General features: G+C 33.5%; 1 protein-coding gene across 1 annotated transcript; it reads left to right on the top strand.

Annotated features, from left to right (window-relative positions):
- The first annotated feature begins 21 nt into the window (after positions 1-21).
- Positions 22-23,263, top strand: LOC100374781 (nucleolar protein 10-like). The gene is made up of 18 exons (XM_002736640.4): positions 22-154; positions 294-339; positions 7,240-7,338; positions 9,839-9,916; positions 10,898-10,935; positions 11,226-11,362; positions 11,926-11,991; positions 12,657-12,803; positions 12,897-12,975; positions 13,546-13,695; positions 14,118-14,237; positions 15,299-15,425; positions 15,754-15,932; positions 17,008-17,085; positions 17,744-17,923; positions 18,971-19,203; positions 21,501-21,594; positions 21,763-23,263. The coding sequence occupies exons 1-18, from the start codon at positions 89-91 to the stop codon at positions 21,892-21,894; spliced, it is 2,049 nt and encodes a 682-aa protein (XP_002736686.1). The 5' UTR covers positions 22-88; the 3' UTR covers positions 21,895-23,263.
- Positions 23,264-23,294: the final 31 nt, after the last annotated feature.

The following is a 23,294-nucleotide window of genomic DNA, read 5'->3' on the forward strand; positions in this document are numbered from 1 at the left end:
GAGTTGAAAGTTCTTACTTCCGGTACGCGGACCATGTGTTTATCACTATCGGATTACCTGTTGTATTAGTCTTTTTGCTTTCATCACAATGCAAGTATCAAATCCGAATAACGTTAAAATTTACAATCTCAGCGTTGGAAGATCTTTACCAGATGTAAGTAGACATTTGTGTTCGAGGTTGACGCCAAAACGTCGACTACTAACTGGCCAAACCTCAACTTGTGTTTATTGTCGTTCTGTAACATCATTATCGTTATGTTCGTAACCAATCGCGTGTACTTTCCGTCTTTCAGTGGCTTTCTGATAGAAAGAGAAGACAGCTACTTAAAAATGATGTTGGTAAGTGAATCTTTTTTTTTTCAATGATCCCCAGTGTTTGTAATTACGGTGTGCGGTATAATGGCATTGTAAATAATGTCAAAGTTAAAGACGGAAATAAAGGCACAAAGCTCACGCATCACATTGTGGCCGCTATACAAAACATCACGAATATTTATGGAGACGTGATCCAATGGATTTGACCATATTGATTGATTCATCAAGTTTGTTCCAGTGTGCTACTTAAACCACGACTAAAGTTCAAAGTCAGTAAAAATAAAAAAAATAAATCACTGTAAACTTGAGGAGGTACTCAACTAACTAACTAACTAATTTTTTGGGCTGTAATTACATACATGTACAGTCATTGCCTTTTCTGAACTGAGCCTATTGGTTTAGCAATTATCCCACTCAAATTATTATTATCGTTTATGCAATCAGTTTGTTAATTGTGAATGAAATAGACTATGGTGCCAATGATCAAGGAAGCCATATAATGCTCCATTTTAACTTAGAATTATCAAAAACTCCACTCCACACCCTGGTAGGGAAAACCCTATCTCTCTCACTTGGTGGTAATGCTAAATTGCAGTGCTGCCTCTTGAAGTTTTTTTCTAGAAAAACCCATGCTTTAACCAAATAATATGTTGTGAAATGCCTAAGAAATGTCAAGTGTCAGCATTACGGCATTTGATTAAATCATTTTTGTTACAAAAAAAAAACATTATGCCAAATGTAATATATTGACAAGTTTGTGGCTTAACGTAAAAAGAACCAGTCCGTACGATTCAAAATGATGGAACACTCTTACCGTACTGTTTATTAGCATTGAACTCTGGGTAATTAGAGCAATGACGTAATCATACTCAAATAGAACCTTCAAAACATTACACTGCTTTCCACTAAAAATGGGAATATAATCTGTTAAGAATACAAATCACATAAGTTTTAACGGACTATATTTCAAAACTACAAGAAGTACCTACTTGCTTCTTGAGGTGTGAGTGGAAGTATTACAATCTTACCACTTCCACTAGCACCTCAATTAGGTATAGTGTAAGAACTGTGTATTTCTTGCAAATCAAGTTCTACTACTTTATCCAAGATAAGTTCAAATTTGCAGTGGTAGTATTATTTTGTTGTTCTATTGACAATCTAAAAGCAATGTCAATTTTATTTTATTTATTTTTTTTAAAATATTTATCACTGGACAACCAATGCCTTGACAACTAACTGCATATTCAGATAATTAGACAATGACAATCTACGTGGTTCATGTGTGGCTGTGTTTAGTGTGACTTACAAGAAAATATGATCATGAATACATTCAATAAATTAAAAATAAATTGCCTGTTGCAAAAGAGCAACAGAACTGCTGCTAACCGATGTGTGAGAACTTTTCACGCTTGTTCTTCGTACAAACATGTGCAAATTGCTGACAAAATACACATTTTAGCCGTTTATCACATATTTTAGCCGTTTATCACATATTTTAGCCATTTATCACATATTTTAGCTGTTTATCACATTCTCTATTTCCACTTATGAGAAAGTTGTCAGTCTGTATAAAAGGCTGTATCATATATATGAGATTTGATTGTGATTTCTATGGTCATTGGGTTAAATACTTATGGGTTTTTGCAATTACCGAAACTTTTTAAAACTGCCAGCAAATAAATAGTAAAAAATAAAATAAAGTACACTGTATATGAAAAATAAATAATGAAATGCTCGTTTAAAAAATATGTGAAAAAAAGGCCCATGATCTTATTTTAATTTGATTGGAGTTAGGCATGCAATGTTTTGATATCTTAAATAACCACTCGTCAGATTTCAGTGAAATTTGTTCATAGTTGCTATATGGGGGTAATATAATTATTGTGTTTTGTTTAGGGCTTAATAAACTGTGCATTTACTTAATTTGCATATTGACTACTGTAAAAGGGTTAATTATTCCCTGGGTTTTAACTTTGCTGATTTCGCTGACTGGAAAATGTGCTAATTTAAAACCCACTGAATAATGATAAATCAGTGAAATTTAAAGCCAGTGAAAATTAGACATTTTACAGTTATCTTTTTCATTTGTATCTCAAGAACAACCAGTCAAATTAAAATGAGACCTTGTACAAAGATGCCCTGGAATAATTCACAGACCTGATTATTTGTTTATTGCAATCTGTGCATTTTATTTTCCAAATTTCCATTAATTAGCCTAATTTTAACAGTTTCAATCAGATACTTCGGTACAGTTGGATATTTCTCAGATGTGATTACTTTAGAATTTAAACTGTGTATATTAATTAGATAATTTGATTAAATTACCTAATTTTAGTTTTCCTACAAATATTTATATCATCAGATATCATCAGGTCATCAGATTTCAATAAAACTTGGTCCATACAATGTACATATACATTATGTGCTCTGGGATAGGGTACTGTACAGACTTAATTAGTTTAGGATTGAAATTCATACATATTAGAAATTCAATTTTCTGTTATGTCAACTATTTATCAGATTTAAATTAAATTGGTGCGTATAGGTGCTTTGAGATAAATCACAAACGTACTATCATATAAATTTACACTGCATTATTCTGTAGATCAGATTGATTTCATATTTGATCTTTCACAATCCTGTCTGCATTAGCTGCCAGGATTCTTGTTTGAGAAGCTAATCCTAAATTAGTAAATAATTTTAAATATGGATATTTCTGCTTTATATGCCTTCTAAATTCCCTAGGCACACAAGTTTTATTTTTAAGCATTCTTTGTTTCTCATTTCTCAGGTATAGTCGCTTCCCCAGTGAAAATTTGCTATCCCACTTTGAAGAAATAGTCCCTTCATATAGATTGAGTTAAATAGAGTCCTGTGTGAGTTTTACAACTTCTGTACATAAATTATAATTTCATGACTACATGTACTATTCAATTGAAAATATTGAATCAGTTAACATGAATTTGAAGAAACTGGCTTCTTTTTAACCACTAAAAGTGACCTTACTACAACTTGTAACCTTTCGCCAACATGTTTTTGCTTCCCCATGTGTTGCAAGCTTAACATCCCTTATCAATGCAAAATAAGGTGTTTTGTTAGAGATATCCATTCGCACAAATGCAGTACATGTTTTACAACAGGAAGTTCTGAGGGGCTGCATTCTCCCCTCTTTCAACTCTAATTTTCTCTCTGGGAACTGACCAACTCACTATCCCTAATCCACTTGCTTTCTGCTTGATTGCTGCCTGAAAATATAATGATTGCTTGCTTGCCAACTGCTGAATAAACAAATGTGACTGCTCTATTACGTGTATAAAAGTTTTAATGGCAAAGTTTCAAGATATCATAACAAATCTAGGTGTAATTTTTTGAACAATTGAGTCTTTCTTGACCCCAGATTAGAATTTTTGTATGTTCCAATAATCACTACTGAGTAATAATCGACAATTGCATCACTTTGAAAACAAGTAAGTTATTCACTTGTGAACTGCAGCATGACCCGTTTGCGCTATGCTACCATGATCAATTTATTACTAAAGAATGTATTCAGGTTTGTTTTTATTTTCAACTTGTTTTAGATTAAAAATTTCGTTACCAACAAAAAAAATAAATGCATATTACATTAAATATTATTTTCGTATCATGTGAAATTTTTTTTGATTTGCTGTAATTTTTCAACATTTCATGACAACTATTTCAGAACTTAAATTACAATGACGGCTAAACTGGAGATTTTATGTGTATTTCTTTTCTTCTGTATTTCTGGTCCACTTCTGAAAAATAATCCAATACTTTTGCCAGCATGGAGATGGCTCAGCCATCTCTTGTTTTATACAAGTTTTGATCTGTTCATTTCTGTTTAAACTTGGAAGGAAAAGATGTATAATAATAAGGTTATTACGAGAATACCTCAAAGTATGTACTCAGACAGTACACCGTGCATCAATATTCCAGCTGTACTGTCTTTGTGCATACTTTGAGGTATTAAGGTAGCAGGATAGTTTTTTTGCATGGAAAATGTAAACACCTATTATCAGAATAAATTTTACAAGAAACCATACAATCTATATATGTTTGGAAAGCCCTTGACTTGTACTTTTCTATTATTAATATTTTGTGAACATTGTGTTTGTTTTAGCGTCATGTGAGTCTGAAAATCGGCACGGCTGATAATTAACTAACATGAATACATTTTTAAATGTCAGCTCTACGATCATGCATGCGGCCAAAAACTTTACACTGTTTTGAAGCAAGGGTCATGAAGTTTAAATCCGTATTTCTATTTTTTACATTAAGTTTTTTTTTCCTCTCCGAAAATCAAAAATTTCAAGCACGTTTTTTGGTGTTGAAGTTAGTGTATACCGGTGGTTTGCACGAGGTTTGAGAAAATACGCGATAGAATTCCGCAAAAATGTAAATACGGATATGAAGCCAACATATTCGAGAGTACGAAAAGCTAGATGACGACATCGTAGCGCTACTCACTGAAACGCTATTTAAAATTAGGTCAACGGTAATTGCCAGAAACCGAACACCGAGAAATCGGCACTTTTATGATTTTAAACTTCAATCGAGGTTAACTCCTGTTTTAGCAGCAAAATTTATATGGGCTAATAGTTAGAAGGTTATTTTCAAGAAAAATCATGAATCAACATTTATATCTGTAAAAAAACTGTATTTTTTGACCGTTTTCTTTCACGCTATGGAGTTCTGAGACGGTCTGTACTGATAACAAACGTTTACGTCATTCATTACAGCTAGGATTATGCCAAGTAGGCGGTTCTGTTTGCAGGTAGCAAACAACACAAATACTAACCTTATAATATTATACTTTTCAAACCAAACTAGCGTCATTAACCATTTCACAACCATTTCCCTCCAAATTTGTTGAGTAAAAACTAAAAATTTACTTATTTTGTTTGTTGATGACAATGTTAGGGTTTATTTTCAGAAATATTATGTATAAGAATTAGTATAAGAAAAAAAGTGCAGACAAATTCAGGCGAGAAAGTCTGTTGCTGAATAGGAAAAGGATGCTTTTACAATAAAATGGTTTCATGTAGTTGCCATCCTTAAATGACAAACGTCAGAAACTTGATTTATATCTTTAAACTAAGGTAATTTATTCTGCAGTTCGCTACCACATCATTTCAGTAACACATTTTTTTAATCTAAATTTATTGCATGCAATAACCAACAATATGTGTGGCTATATTGTTTTTTTTAGAAGATTTGTACTTGTGTTCACAGTGATGTAGGAAAGAGCCAGTCAAAATAACAACTTACTTTGATTAAAATACCGACCACTTTACTATTTATTTATTTATTTATTTACTTGTTCATTTTTTTATTTATTTGGGGGGGGGGTAAGTTTTCTTGGGACTACCTACATTTCATTTTTTTCCTCTTGGAAACAAAATTAATTTACATCACTGGGTGTTCTTCCTTTAATAAAATCTAAATTTATGTGATACGCATTTTGATATTTGTAAACATTAGTAAATGTAGTAAATCGAGGTCATGCTGACTTTGTCACAACTTAAAATACATATGCTAAACATATTTATGCATTCAAATTATTTTGCTTCACTCTTCTCTGGGACGTAAACATAATAACATATTTTGTTGAAGCACACAGGAACAGATACATATACATGTTTACCATGTTCATGTCCTATTTGAACAGTTCCTATTTGAACAGAGTTTGAAAAAGAGACTTATGGATTGTGCAAGCATTAATATCCAGCACTATCTCACATATGCTAGGACTGATCAGGTTAAGATACACATACATCTTATCAGACATACTGTATGCACATAAATGTTCTGATTCAAGATGGCTGAATTACAGCCATTTTGGGGACAAAAATGAATCACACATTTCACCATTTTGAAACTGGTTCTCAATCTTGCATTGGATTCTGTTCAAACTTTGTATGTAAATTGAACCTTGATACCTTGATGTTCAGACTTGTAATTCCCTGCATCAGTGTGTCCCTGTGCACATAAGCACCTGTATCTTAGATATGCCTTGACTGATTTCAATCAAAGTTCACACAAACATCACACATGATATCATACATACATAAGCACAGGCTTTTGTTTTGTGATCCAGTGTATCTGTCACATGTTTTGATCGATCACATTCAAACTTGAAACGTACTTCACACATCATATCATGCATTTATTTCATGATTCAATTGAAAATGTCTGAGGACGACATTTCTGCCATTCTGGAACCAGATTGCAGTCATGCAGTATTTTATTCAAACTCTACGTCCATTCACATTCACACAAATAAATTAGCTCCACTAGGTACAATGTCTGTCACATGAGTGTAAATAATTATTTGGCACTAATGTTAACACATTCTTCTTCCCAGAGTTCCTTGCAGCTAGAACACCAAACACTCGGTCCTGTGGATTGCCTGGCGTAGAAATATAAACAAACAAAAGCACTTGTAGTATTAATGGCTAAATTGTCCTACTGTCACATCGTTTGTGTTATGGAAAGTAAAAAAACGAGTTTCTCACTTTGAAAACAGCCAGAATATACAAACAATGCCTACGCTTTCGTTGGGTTCAAAAATCAAACACCTACACATGACAATGTTTTGTTGGGCGTCTTTGAACGTAGTGGCACTGTGATGCATCAACCAATCAATGACGAGCATAAAATCGTGTGGTGAAAGAGATATAGTCGTAAAAATAGAACTCTGGGAGATTGATTTTGACAGTCACCAATAACTGGAGGGGGACTTGACATTGAAAATGACTTGTTTCAAAATACATTTGTAATGTGCAAGAAAGTGCAATGAAAACAATGATCTGTAAATTTTCATAATTCAGTTGATGTGTTTGTGTTTGCTGCTTTTAACTTAGAAGTGAATACCTATTTATAGTTGCTTTTATTGTTTTTTTGTAGATCTTAGAAGAAGGATTGAGCTGATACAGGATTTTGAAATGCCTGTGGTTAGTAACTGCATTCAAGTGTCAAAAGATAGACAATATATTTTATCAACAGGTAGTACACTCTAATCAGTTTTTAATAAATTCATTTTTAATGAGTTATTTATCATGTAAAAACAAGTGCTTTTTATTGTGTAATAGGAGGTATGTACGACCTAGAAATAGTGCCGTATGCGAGTACCAAGTTACGAGTCGCAAGTAGCAAAATATGCCATATGCTAGTGGTAAAAACGACATATGCGAGTGGTAAAATGTATCGTTTGCTAGTAGCAAAAAAGCCCTATGCGAGGGGTAATACAAAGGCTTGTAACGTTTGCTTATAATATAACAACGTACGTTCAATTGTGTTTTATCACAGTAAAATCAAATATTTACCATGGTTATGAAATGATGTGTACATGGTTGGTTAAAATTGGCATGATGCTGTATCAAAAAAGTTCGTTCAGTCGTTTGCATAGAATCGATGTTTGCTCTTCACGAAATTGCACAGGAAACGTGAAAGCACAATAATTTAATAAATGGCCATGACCAGCCAGCACCCTCCGCATAACATGTGAAAATTGTTTTTTCTTTCGGTAAAATTAGTATGAACCCGTGGTCAGCGATTAAAGAATCATAGAATTATAATTGTAGTTAGTAACGGGTGCATGTTCACCGAAGGGTCACAGAATTCTTGTGTGACGCGCCGCCGTTTAAATGAAGACAATGGCAGGTTTCAAAAGTAGTCACACCTCGGAGAGGTGTTAAATTTGCCACAACCCAAGTGTTAACTAGCACACAGTTCATACTAATTTTACCGAAAGAAAAAACAATTTTCACATGTTATGCGGAGTGTGCTGGCTGGTCATGGCCGTTTATTAAATTATTGTGCTTTCACGTTTCCTGTGCAATTTCGTGAAGAGCAAACATCGATTCTATGCAAACGACTGAACGTACTTTTTGATACAGCATCATGCCAATCTTAACCAACCATGTACACATCATTTCATAACCATGCTAAATATTTGATTTTACTGTGATGAAACACAATTGAACGTACGTTGTTATATTATAAGCAAGTGTTACAAGCCTTTGTATTACCCCTTGCATAGGGCTTTTTTGCTACTAGCAAACGATACATTTTACCACTCGCATATGCCGTTTATACCACTAGCATATGGCATATTTTGCTACTTGCGACTCGCAACTTGGTACTCGCATACAACACTATTTCTAGGTCGTACATACCTGGTAATAGATAACTTCTCTGTCATTTGACAAATTTTGTTAAAATTTGGTACTAAGGCAAGAGGCATAATGGGGCACTTATGTTTTGGGTTTCATTCGTTTGTGTGTCTGTCCACCTGAGCATCTACACATCTGATGTCATTTCCCAGGGATGGCTGGACCAATTTTGGTCAAAGTTAGTACAAAGACAAGGTACAGATTCACCAACTATACATTTTCGATTTCTTATTAAAACGGCAAGTCACTTGGTATATACTGCACTCATTGGACACAGCATCCATGCTAAAGTAAGCATCCACCCCCCCCCCCACACTTTTGGCACATTTCTATTTTAGGGCTTATGTTTGTCTAAGTACTCTTTTCAGTTTTTTAAAAACAAATCATATCGTTTTGTCACCCAAATCATTTCCAACAGATTGTACTTTAACATGGATAATTCACTTCTGCATTGCGACATATTCTGTCAGTACAACACAGCATTCTGATTGGTTTGATTCATCAGGTCAAAGGACGTTCAAATTGCAGGTCAAATTGTTGGAGAGTTTTTATGGCAGAAAATGCTTTGCATCAAGAGTTTGTTTACAGTTAAACACATTTGATAATGAAGAAGATTTTGATTTCATCTATGTTCCAATGGACTAATAATTAATATTAACCTCATATTTGATATTGTAATAAAATGTGCATATTTTTTGTGATCATGTCTGGGTTTTTTCATTGTAAAATTGTTTAATATTATTTTAACACTATTATTATTAATATTATTTTCCCAAAAATGACGTAATATTTTCTTCAATCTGGCACATGTTGAACTAAAATTGTCATTTGCATACTTTTTTGAGGGGGGTGCACCAGGTTTGCATCAGCTTCCAGTTTTTTTCTAACTAGTACATGTATGTGATTAATCTCTCATTAATCTGTTTACTATGCTCTCCACATAATGTCACAATAATATATTTAATTCTAAACAGAATTTAGTACAAGTATCAGAATCACATATCAAGGGTCATAATTCAATTTGTTCCCCATTGATACAATGTGTTGCATTATTTCAAAATTAACTTTATATCTAGTTTTAAAATACATAATGTATCTGCAAACCATTAAAACTTACATTTTGATTACAAAACAAGTGTAAATTGAAACTGGTGTAGCAATGCTTATTAAAGTGACTACATTAAGTGCTACATTGTAGTGAAGCCTGTCTTTTGTTATGTGAAGCTGATGCCTAAAGACAGCTGTGCTGTATCTTGTATAAATGTTAGACAGTTTCAATGTTCAGAATTATAGATTTCCCGTATGACTTATGCAAATTTTATTGTATACAGGAATATACAAACCCAGAGTTCGATGTTTTGATGTCAACCAGCTTTCAATGAAGTTTGAAAGATGTTTTGATTCCGAAGGTAAAGTAAATGTTGCTAATTTTTCCCTGTCTGAACTTAGTGCAAAAAATAGAGACTTCTGGGTTTGATTCCAGTTGCCATTTTGTCCATACATCTGTCACCTCGTTAATATTAATAAACTTAACAAACTGATAAGTATGTCATGCATTGTATTGTATTCTATCTTTGCCTCCAATATGCTAAAAAAATGCATAACTCTTTATCTACATGTAGCTGGTAGGTTTAAAAAAAACATTGTGTGGTTGCCATGAAATATGCTGTGGTTGCCATAGACACATACTACCGGTATGGGTCACATGCACATCAATTTCTACATGTATCACAGTTTGTTTCAAGAACACTGAGTTTTAGTTGTAAAGATGCAACAAAATCATGTGAATCTCACTTATGTTGAGTGATGTTTAGAATGTACCTGCTACATGCTTGCACTGATGTACATGTTAAGATATCTTATTTGAATGTATCTGCTACATGCTTGCACTGATGTACATGTTAAGATATCTTATTAGAATGTACCTGCTACATGCTTTCACTGATGTACATGTTAAGACATCTTATTAGAATGTATTTGCTACATGCTTGCACTGATGTACATGTTAAGACATCTTATTTGAATGTATCTGCTACATGCTTTCACTGATGTACATGTTAAGATATCTTATTAGAATGTATCTGCTACATGCTTTCACTGATGTACATGTTAAGGCATCTTATTAGAATGTATCTTCTACATGCTTTCACTGATGTACATGTTAAGACATCTTATTAGAATGTATCTGCTACATGCTTGCACTGATGTACATGTTAAGATATCTTATTAGAATGTACATGTATCTGCTACATGCTTTCACTGATGTACACGTTAAGATATCTTATTAGAATGTATCTGCTACATGCTTTCACTGATGTACATGTTAAGATATCTTGACATGGCTCAGTCAACTTGTGTGTAATTGTGTTGCCATATATTTTATCCTGCAGTTGTAAAGTTCCATATCTTATCAGAAGACTACAGTAAGGTAGGGATTAAATTCATTTGTTAAAATGCTGCTTAGTTATGATAAATGTTTTCAATAAATATCTTTGTCTATCTTTGTCTCTATTTTACCATTTGTGAAATATTTCTGACCAATGTTGTTCAAACTTTATATATTTATATCATATTCCTGTCACACAATTGTACATATACACAAATCATGGCCTAGTATAACTGGTGTGTTACATGGCTCTGTGTGACCACTGTGTAAGCATGGCACAAGGTGACTGTCTTATGTAGTGCAGCTCATATTATTGTCATCTTTTCTTTCAGGTTGTTTTTCTTCAGCAAGATAGATATGTAGAATTTCATGCCAAATATGGAAGATACTATCGACTGCGAATACCTAAATTTGGCAGGGATTTAGCCTATCATGAGCCTTCATGTGATTTGTACTTTGTTGGGGCAAGGTAACTTTCTTTTTGTTTTACTGTTATATTTTAATTAATTTGATAGAATAACTACTTCTTTAATTCTCTAAATTTTGCAACAGAATTTTCTTTTTTTATTGTTTCTTGACAGCAAAACATAATACTGTATTTGCTCTATTAATAGCACATTTTCAGTAGAAGCCCATATAGCTGAAAATAACATTTATTGTAAACTAAATCATAAAAATTACTATTTTGATCATAAAAACACCACTAATTTGCATAAGCTATTGTACTGTACTACTATTAATTGTACATGGAATTTCAACATACATGTACTTAGTAACACAAATGAACATACAAAAATGTATGACATTCCAAGAAGCTGTGTGAGCCACTTCCCATTACTGTTACAACCTGAGAGAATAATTGCATGTCACTTTAGATTTTTGAAAGCACTGTCACCAAAATAAGATCAATAACAGCATAGATAACACACACATTCAGAATAACAAGGACTGATGTAGGTTCAGAGGATTCACTGTGGCAAGCCTAAACTACACTTACTTACTTAGAAATTGTGAATTTTGTGTCTCTTACAGTGCAGAAGTATATAGATTCAATTTGGAACAAGGTAGATTCCTTAATTCACTGGTAACTGATTCAGGGTAAGTACATTTATAGACTTGTATACAAATTCAAACAATATTTACAATTGCAGACTTGAATATTGCATCCATGCAGTGCAATATTTAGATATTGCATCCATGCAGTGCAATATTTAGATATTTCATCCATCCATGCAGTGCAATATTTAGATATTGCATCCATGCAGTGCAATATTTAGATAGTGCATCCATGCAGTGCAATATTTAGATAGTGCATCCATGCAGTGCAATATTTAGATAGTGCATCCATGCAGTGCAATATTTAGATATTTCATCCATGCAGTGCAATATTTATTTATTTATTGCATCCATACAGTGCAATATTTAGATATTGCATCCATGCAGTGCAATATTTAGATATTGCATTCATGCAGTGCAATATTTAGATATTGCATCCATGCAGTGCAATATTTAGATATTTCATCCATGCAGTGCAATATTTAGATATTTCATCCATGCAGTGCAATATTTAGATATTTCATCCATGCAGTGCAATATTTAGATATTTCATCCATGCAGTGCAATATTTAGATATTGCATCCATCCATGCAGTGCAATATTTAGATATTGCATCAGTGCAGTGCAATATATAGATATGAGTGTCATCATTCCCAGAATGCACTATGAATGAATCACTATTTACTATGATCCTAAATATTTTCCAGGTCATTAAATGTTTGTGAAATTAATCCGGTTCATAATTTATTTGTCACTGGAACACTAGAAGGTCGAGTGGAATGTTGGGATCCCCGAATGAGGAACAGAGTTGGGATACTAGACTGTGCATTGAGCAGTGTGACAGATCATACACAGTAAGAATTCAATGATTATCACTAGACTGTGATGGGTCTTGTTAAATTGTATTAATAATGTTTTAATTCAATCATCTTTTTTTTTACTTATAGTGTGGATGGAATGCCTTCTATCTCAGCATTAAAATTCAGGGGTAGTTTGAATATGGCTGTTGGCACGACTACAGGGCAGGTAGGTTTATTGATTGTTGCATCTTACCGAATGTTACCAATAGTAACAAAGGGGCTCTCCTTCTTAAAAGTTTTTTCTAGAAAAACCCTGATTATGATATCAAATGTTAAAATTATGGATGGTAAAAAGAAATAAACTGCAGAATATGAGTTTAAGCATTGCTCCTAAATTAAGTGAGACAATAGACACTAAGCTTGGGGAATTTATTATTTTTAAGATCACTTACATTGTAGATATGTTTGTCTGGGGATAAGACCCTTCAATACTTCCAAAATGAAATGATCTACTTTCAATTTTAAGATGTAGAAACCATATGAGCCATAGGTATGTGATTTGTTCCACTTTAATGAATAACTCTGAGTTATGTGTTTATAGATGTTATACATAATTATTCCGCTCCAGTTTGTATAGAAATTAATTGAAAACATTCTATCATTCCTTTCTGGCTGATATTCCATTTATTAATTTAGTGCACAGTCACTGATTGAAGTTTCAAAAAATGAACTAGAGTTTAAAAAACAAATTATTTTTTCTTTTCACAAAATGATTATCTTATTTTTTTTCCTTTAGATTTTATTGTATGATATCCGATCAGACAAGCCACTTTTAGTGAAGGACCACCAATATGGTTTACCAATCAAATCCATTGAATTTCACAATTCACATAATTTAGTCATTTCTGCTGACAGTAAAATTGTGAAACTTTGGGATAGAGACACTGTAAGTAACACTACATATGACAGCAAGGAAGGTCAATGAAAACTTATTTTACTTGTCAATGATGTGTGTTTTGTTTCTTCCTTGCACTATACATGTAAACTAGTAAACTTGCCTGTCAGTTATTACAGCAGACATTGTGATAAAAAAATTTGAATAAATCTATGATCATTGCAATCTGTGTGAATAACATAGAGGGCTGGAAATGGAGGTTGCTTCTAAGGAAATCTTACACACAAGAAGTCAGATCCTACTTGTACATTTTATCATAAACATAGTTAGAAACAAATAGTTGAATATGTCTGCAACGACAAAATTATTTTGGTGATTTGATGACATTTTTTTGCTTGAGTTGTAAACGTTGAAGAATTTATAAAATTTGTTCTTTGTTTGAAACAATTAATATTGTGTGATTTTACTTGCAGGGCAAAGCTTACACTTCAATTGAACCACTCTGCAGTATCAATGATTTATGTGTTTTACCTGATACTGGATTGTTATTCTTAGCAACTGAATCTCCAAAAATGCAAAGTTATTTTATTCCGGTAAGTTTTTCACATTGGCTTTCTCAAAGTAAAGTTATTGTCATAATCTTTTCTTGTGGATTCAATATCTCCAATAATATTCAGCTGATCAGCATCAAACTTATATTTATGGTTAATCTGTAAGCATAGATGACCTGTCTAGTGTTTGAAGTTGATCTGTCAAAAATCGTACTTTTGGTAATTTTAAAATTTTTTGTGTAGTGTCTATAAATTACCAATGCTGTACACCAATGAGCATGACTTGTCCTGTATTTCACCAATTCGAGTCAATCTATTTTTAAAACAGTATGTAATATTTGTTGAATCAAAGTCAAAATATTTAGCACATGGATTTGAATGTTTTAATTCAAATTTTTAGACAAGATAATAACTTCTGAAACAGTCAAGAATTATGACTATTGTGAAGACTACTATACAAGAACAATGAATAAAATTTATAACAGAATCAACCACTTTTCATAATTTCATAACAGCATTTGAAGTACAATGCCTATATCTGCTGATGTCCAAACACACCAAGAAACTATCCTTTGCTGAACCAACCAGACCCTATTATTGAGCTTACAAATTTCCAGCATACTAAGCCTACGGTATTATTCATTGGTTATAGGCTGTCACATTGTCATGTTTACTATTTTACCAACCAGCATTTAACAATAAATGACACTCTCACTGATTTACATAGGCTTGCAATTTGCTGCGATAACATTGACAATAAGTTGTTTTGAACACATACTTGCATGAATAATTAATAACAGAGGCAGCTAACAGTGTCCTTACTTTTTTCATTGGATGCAAATAACCGATTCTTGCCGACCAGTCAATGTGCACAGGCATGCATAAACATAAAATAGTTTGATGTCTATATGGAAGCCATTTGGTAACAGCCGCTACCTATAAATCTTCATAAATTTTGTGTAAAAAATTTACAATATACACGAAAAAATTCTATATTCCCTATGTAGAAGCATCAGCTAAGGCATTGTGAATGGTCAAGTTGATTTACAAATTTATGAAACATTAAAAAAAAGTTAAACAAAATGAAAATATTTATTTTCTAGAGTCTTGGTCCTGCAGCAAGATGGTGTTCATTTTTAGACAACTTAACAGAAGAACTTGAAGAAGATCCAAATCCTGTTGTATATGATGATTATAAGTTTGTAACAAAAAAAGATTTAGAAAATCTTGGTGAGTAAAGGAATTCCCATAATGCACTGCGATATGCATATACCTTGCTATTTGCATGAATATTCTCTGGTTTATCTCTGAGTCGTACACCGCCAGATCTGTTTTTACCATCAGGACTAAATCTTGTCAAAGAAATAGGCTGTCCAAAAAAGATACCTTCTTCATATATGTAAATAGAAGTTATAAATTATGTAAACTGTGTTCAATATTTTTACTTTTACTATTTGCTGTTGAGATACCTTGTGAATGCTGCAGCTCATTAAGTACAAGAAATCACAGCCAATGTCATACAGTATCATTTACTGTTACTATGTTTGATTGTTTACAGGGTTAAAACACTTACTTGGTACAAATTTACTACGTGCCTATATGCATGGTTTCTTCATGGACATCCGACTGTATCACAAAGCTAAATCAATTGCTGAGCCTTTTGCATATGAGGATTATAAAAAGAAGAAAATACGGGAAAAGATTGAAGCTACACGGACAAACAGAGTGAAAGTTGATGTATGTATTTATAATAGTGTCATTGGATGATATAACGAGTAACAGACAAGTTCACTGTAGGTAATCAAGTGAAATAGTGCTATGCCTGTTTAGTGCAGGTCATTGAGTGAAATAATGAATGTATGGCAGGTTAACTTGAGTAAAGTTGAGTCATTGAGTAAAGTAATGAGCATATGGCAGATTTACTGGAGTTATTGAGTGGATTATTGAGTGTTACGTCTGGAGGTCATTGAGTGAGATAATGAGTGTATGTCAGGATTACTGCAGGTCATTGAATAAACTAATGAGTGTATGGCAGATTTACTGGAGTTATTAAGTTAAGTAATGAGTGTTACACCTGTTTGCTGGAGGTCATTGATTGAAATAATTAGTGTATGGCAGGATAACTGTAGGTCATTGAATGAAGTAATGAGTCCATGGCAGATTTACTAGAGGTCATTGAGTGAGATAATGAGTGTATGTCAGGATTACTGCAGGTCATTGAGTGAAATGAGTGTATGGCAGGTTTACTGCAAGTCATTGAGTGAAATGAGTGTATGGCAGGTTTACTGTAGGTCATTGAGCATATATACTAGATGTCATTGAGTGAAATGAGTGTATGTCAGGATTACTGCAGGTCATTGAGTGAAATGAGTGTATGTCAGGATTACTGCAGGTCGTTGAGTGAAATGAGTGTATGGCAGGTTTACTGCAGGTCATTGAGTGAGATGAGTGTATGTCAGGATTACTGCAGTTCATTGAGCGTATGACTTGTTTACTGGAGATCATTGAGTGAAATGAGTGTATGTCAGGATTACTGCAGGTCATTGAGCGTATGATAGGTTTACTGGAGGTCATTGAGTGAAATGAGTGTATGGCAAGTTTACTGCAGGTCTTTGAGTGAAATGAGTGTATGGCAAGTTTACTGCAGGTCATTGAGTGAAATGAGTGTATGTCAGGATTACTGCAGGTCATTGAGTGAAATGGCAGGTTTACTGGAGGTCATTAAGTGAAATGAGTGAAATGGCAGGTTTACTGGAGAATATTGACTTATAAGCCATATGTTTTATATTCATCAAATTCACTTGTTATACAGAAATTGCCTGCAGTTAATAAAGAATTGGCACAAAAAATCATAGAAAAAGAAGACAACATAGATAAAAAAAAGAAAAAGGTCAGTGGGATATTTGCATTTCAAGTCATTTAATTAATCTTTAATAAATGTATATTTGTGAGTACTAGTCAAGTCTATTATTCACTTATAAATCATACTACAATTTCTCTCATAAACAATCTACCTGGTCACATGACCACCAATTTGCATATGCAATTTGACCACATAATACATTTAATTCTTACATACAATTTGTTACGATCATATGACAGTGACTCTTGGAAAATTGCGTCTTCAAAATGCCGTAAATTCATGAAATCACAAGTTGACAGTACATTTTGCCTGTTATGTCAATGACATTTTGTTAACAGACAAAAGATGACAAACTTGCAGCCATATTGCTTTTATCTTTGACATGAACAACATTTCTCCTAATTGTGACCAGGACTGTGTCATCAAGAGTGACAGTAATATGACAGAATCTTCATACGCAACACATCTATATGTATATACTATACATCTTTCATTATTTATAAAAGACATGGCAGTCGTATAAAAATTAGACAATGATACGACATTGACAATTATTTGTTTTTCATGAACTTTGTACTACTGACATGTGATTTCCATGACTACTGCATGTGAATGCCATGGCTACCACATGACTGCCATGACAACTTCATGTGTATAGATGACAAATACATATATTGTTTTTCAGAAAGTGTTACCTAGCCTTTTGAAAGATGACCGTTTTGCTGTTATGTTTAAAAATCCTGACTTCCAAGTAGACTTAGATAGTGAAGAGTTCAGAATGTTAAATCCTATGGTTGCTAGGATGGAAAAACAGAAAGAGAAGAAACATCAAGCCATGCTAGATGAGAAGTTTGATGAAATTGAGGTTAGTTGCAAGTGTTATTGTTTTTAATAAGATCATCTCATCTTGTATTACATATGTATTCATAGCACATTTTGATTATGTGACCTTAGTGAACAGTAAATAATAATACTTATTACATATGTTCCATATTTGATTATTTCATCACAGGGAGCCCAGGAACTATAATCAACTGTACGCGGGGGGTGGGTGGGGGTGGGGTGTATCGTCTAAGAAATAGACAAGGGATGAAGGCTCCAGCGAGCTTTTTTTTAAACTGGAAAAACAGACAAACAGAATGATTAATAAAATCTAGAAAAAATACCTGGTTGAAGAATATTAGTTGCTCTTTCAAATTTTGCCAAAGCCTTACCTATATTTTATCGATATCTGCAGAATAAATCAAGAAAACTACACAAATTGACTCCATTCATGAATAATTAACGGTTGGCCCGAACGCATGACACTGTTTGAGGCGTGGCCTATTCAGAATGTGTCAACAACCAATCATAAGACTGGTTACGAACCATACTGAGTTTATGACTCTGTTAGCCTCGCTCAACTGGTTACATTATCGAGTGTTCTTCAAGGCTTTTCAACAATTTGGTGTCAGGATTCACTTTCTCAGATATAGACTGGTGGTAATGCATTTAGCATGGTTGTGGAAACTCTTAACGTCACAATCTAGTTTATATATTGATGAGTCCCCTTCTCCAAAACATGTACACATGATGTTGTTTCAATCCACCAATCAGTGGCCTCCATACAGAGTTGCAGTTTCATCAGATCACATGCTGCATGCATCTGCTCATAAGTACTATCCAATCAGTTGTGTCGGTTCATTTGGATGCACAACTAGGCATGTCGTCACAAAAGTTGACACCTTTCATAGTTTTTAATGAGAATATCCAAGTGAGCTAATACTCAGTTTCTATATAGATATAATTCCCAGGTATAGTTTTGATTAATTAATTTAATGACTTGCCAGGATAAAGCACATAGACTGCACATTATAAAGATATGCCAGGTATACTAATACATCTACTTGATACATCTTTGTTTGTACTTAAGGAGGAAGAGGGACGACCTAGTGATGAAGAGAGCAGCTCAGATGAAGAGGAAGAGCGGGAATGGAGAGAAGAGATGAAGCGACAGCATCATCTTGTAAAACAAGAAGAAAGAATGAAAAGGAAAGTAGATACCATGCAAGGATTGACAGAGTCAAAACCTAAATTTTATGAGTTAAAATCTGGGGAAGATTTCAAGGCTATCAAAGAACTCACTAAGAAACGAAAACATATCACGTAAGTCTGATCTTCATGCAGGATCATAGAAATATCCTAAATCCTTAAAAAATAGAAGTAAAGTAAAGATCAATATTATTATTTTTAATAATACATACAAAACTAGTTTTTACTGCTTCTGCATATGGTAAACTAGCTTACATGTTTTATTTTTTATTCTAAAATAATAAAAAAATTAATACCCCGGTATTTAAAAAAAGGCTTGAAGATAGTGAAATAATCACAAAAAATGACAATCCTCATTATATAACTAGATCTATTTCTTGGACTACTAGATCAGATCAATCAGAAATTCTTAGACTATTATATGTTTTCGAGATGACATTGAATGACTGTATCATTGAACTAGTAATGACAAAATTAGACTACATACATGGAGTAACAAGTTCATTGTGTAACCAGTTTGGGGAACTTTGCAAAGTAGGATTGTAATTGGTGTATTACATGGCAAATAGCTACTGTAAAATCTGTTAAAGCTGCGGCTTCTATTAAAATGGTACAATGCAACAGAAGGGATGCGGCTTGTATTGGAGCATCTACACATATGAGAAATTGTGAAGGTTTGGTTCTCAATTGTTCAAAAAGAATGGGTGCGGCTTCTATTGGGGATGCGGCTTCTAATACAGATTTTACGGTAATATCTTATAGAGCATTTTCAACTTAGTTTTGAGGAATACGCTGTATATAAACGGTTAAGCTATTTTGACCATCAAGACACTTATTGGTATTTGTTTCTCTCAAACGCGTTGTAAATATCCCCATGGGTGTTTTGGGAAAGTTTTTCAGCTTGATTATGTTTTGGTTCAAATGCATGCATAATAATTACCTAATTTTCATAATATTTTTTTGAAATTTTGAAACAAAATGTCCAGGACAAATATGTTGTAAATATGCTACAAAAATTTGTCTCAAAATATTTCTCATTTGCAACTTGTTAGTCCCCGTTCGGACGCAGTCCGAAAACGGGGACTTATGTTTTGACCTCTGTGTGTCCGTGCGTGCGTCTGTGCGTGCGTCCGGACCTGTATCTTAGAAATGCCTGGAACAATCACAATCAAACTTCACACATACATCATACATGATATTATACATATGCACGTCAATTTGTTTCACGATCTGATTCAAGATGGCCGAATAGCGGCCATTTTTGTGCTAAATAATCCTAAAAATCAAGCATTTCTCGACTGTTTACAGATGGATTTTGTTCAAACTTGGTATATACATTAGACATTATAGGACCTTGATGCAAATAATTTTGTTTTCAGATAAGATTCAAAATGGCCGACTGGCGGCCATTTTGTTTTAATGAATGGGCTTCTAGACCCATATCTCCGACTTGTTTTGACTGATTATGTTCAAATTTTAAACATTCATCATACATCATGTCATAGATAGACAGATATATTGATTTGACAATCCTATTCAAAATGGCCAAATGGTGGCCATTTTTGTGCTAAAAAATCATCAAATATCAAGCATTTCTGGCATTTATGGATGGATTTTGTTCAAACTTGGTACATATATTAGACATTACTGGTTCCTGATGCATATCATTTATTTTTCAGATCGGATTCAAAATGGCTGTCTGGCGGCCATTTTGTTTTAATGAATGGGCTTCTAGACCCATATCTCCGACTTGTTTTGACTGATTATGTTCAAATTTTAAACATTCATCATACATCATGTCATAGATAGACAGATATATTGGTTTGACAATCCTATTCAAAATGGCCAAATGGTGGCCATTTTTGTGCTAAAAAATCATCAAATATCAAACTTTTCTGGCATTTATGGATGGATTTTGTTCAAACTTGGTACATACATTAGACATTACGGGTTCCTGATGCATGTCATTTTATTTTTCAGATTGGATTCAAAATGGCTGACTGGTTGCCATTTTGTTTTAATGATTGGGCTTCTAGAGCCATACATGTATCTCTTAAGTGCTTTGACTGATTATATATTCAAATTTTATATATTCGTTTGTATTCAAAATGGCTGATTTTGAATTCTGTTCCAGAGCAATATCTCTCAATATGGACAAGTACTTGTTTGACGATCAGATACAAATGTCAATCATTTTAATGTTAAAAAATCATATTCCTGACATGGTTATATTCCAGCTATATTACCATAAATATAACTATATATCTTAAATTTGATAACTAACGGGGACTGTGCCATGCATGGCTTGTTCTTCATCAGATAATTGAGGCTTGAGTGGACGTCCTATGTAAGCTAATGATTCAAATATTAAATGTATCCATGGTAACAGATATTGGTGATTTTTATTGCAGAAAAAGTTTTGGTGAAAGAATAAACAAAGACAGCTTTAAGGATAATACAGGGAAGTTTGCAGGAAGTAAAGAAATGACATTTACACTGAGAAAGGTATACACTCACACTTATGTTTATATTGCTGAGATATCTTATATAACAGTACAGCAAAACATGTTGGGATACCGAAGTAGCAGTACAAAAAATAGTTCAAAAACAATGACATGATTAATAGTTCCATTTTTTTTTTCTCTCCTAATTTGTTTTACAAAATATTTTTAGAATGAACGAGAATCTGCAAAGGATGCTGCTGCTAGGCAACACAAAGATGACAGATTAAAGGTGGGAAGGTCTGCAAAACATCTTTTGAAGAAAGAGAGGAAACCTGGAATGGTCTGGAGAAAAAGAAAATAAAAGCGTACACCCTTTTTAATCAGAATCTTGTTTTTCCTATTAGTATTGAGATATGTTTGTGATATGACATCTTGGTACATCAGTCATTACCCCCATATCATACCAGTTCCAGTCAATATCTACATTACTCCTGTCATAGTGCCCAGCCATAGTGGAAAGGGACTTGGGGTAACTTAGTCATTGTGTCTGTCAGTCATTTTGATGTGTGAAAATAAACAACAGTGAGTCCTGACCTGTATCTTGGACATGCCTCAGCCAATCACATTCACACTGTACACACATATTATTTATCTTAATTTGGATACATATGTACATCCATCCATTCGTTTAATGATCTGATTCAAGATGGCTAAATGACAATAATTTCAAGTTTAAAAATTCATCCAACTTGAGCATTTTTGCTATTTTAAACCAAATATTGGTCCTATATGAATGGATTTTGTGCAAATTTGTTTCATACATTGGAAATTATGGCACAGCATTGTGTTTTGCAGATCAGATTTTAGATAGACAATATCTTAAATGGCCATTTTATTAGAATGAATGTTGTTCCAAAACCATATTTTTGACATGCTTTGACCAATCACGTTCAAATTAATAATATATGCAATGTACATTGTTCATGATGTTATACATGTGCAAATAAATTTGTTCGATAATCCAATTCTAAATGGCGGAATGGTTGCATCAAAATCAAGCATTTCTGTTGTTATGGACCTTATACATCTGTTTCCATTTTGGTACATACATTAAACATGGTTTTGTACTGATATAGGAACATATGGGTACATACATTGTGTGTGGTCTTTCTGCGCTGGATCCATTCAAATGTTAATACTTTGAATAGTGTGCAAGATTGTCACATCATTCCTTGTTTTGATCAGCCTGAACAGTGTGCGGTTCAAAAATATCCCCACAGGTCAATAAACTTTGGTAGTTGGTAAGAAAACACTGAATATAGACAGATTTAGCCCCCCCCCTGAATTACTCTGATCCTATCAAAAATTATAAAACATTCATGCCTTTGGTGGTCGGTCGCTATGTGTACATATTGCAGAGTATCTGTTTTTGACTGACTGGTACCTATTATAGAAAAACATCACCGGAATACGAACAGTTTCTTGTGTGTCAATGATCTACCCCAGCCGAGTGTGACACATATCACGGATACTTTGCAATAAACTGGGCATGGATTAGAGAAGCCAGTCTTAGGATAGAGAATTACTAACTGGAATTACAGATTCGCGCATGAAGTTTATTGATGTCTATAGCGAAGTTGTTGGTTGTGCTGAGAGAATGTAGTCTATATAGATTTCCTTGATTTATACATCTACATTTATGAATAATTAAAGTTTTAGTTAAAAGGGCAGTAGTCGTCATGGGTCTCATATAAACAAAGA

The sequence above is a fragment of the Saccoglossus kowalevskii genome, chromosome 18, assembly GCF_978046115.1.
Source record: "Saccoglossus kowalevskii chromosome 18, keSacKowa6.1, whole genome shotgun sequence".
Lineage (NCBI taxonomy): Eukaryota > Metazoa > Hemichordata > Enteropneusta > Harrimaniidae > Saccoglossus > Saccoglossus kowalevskii.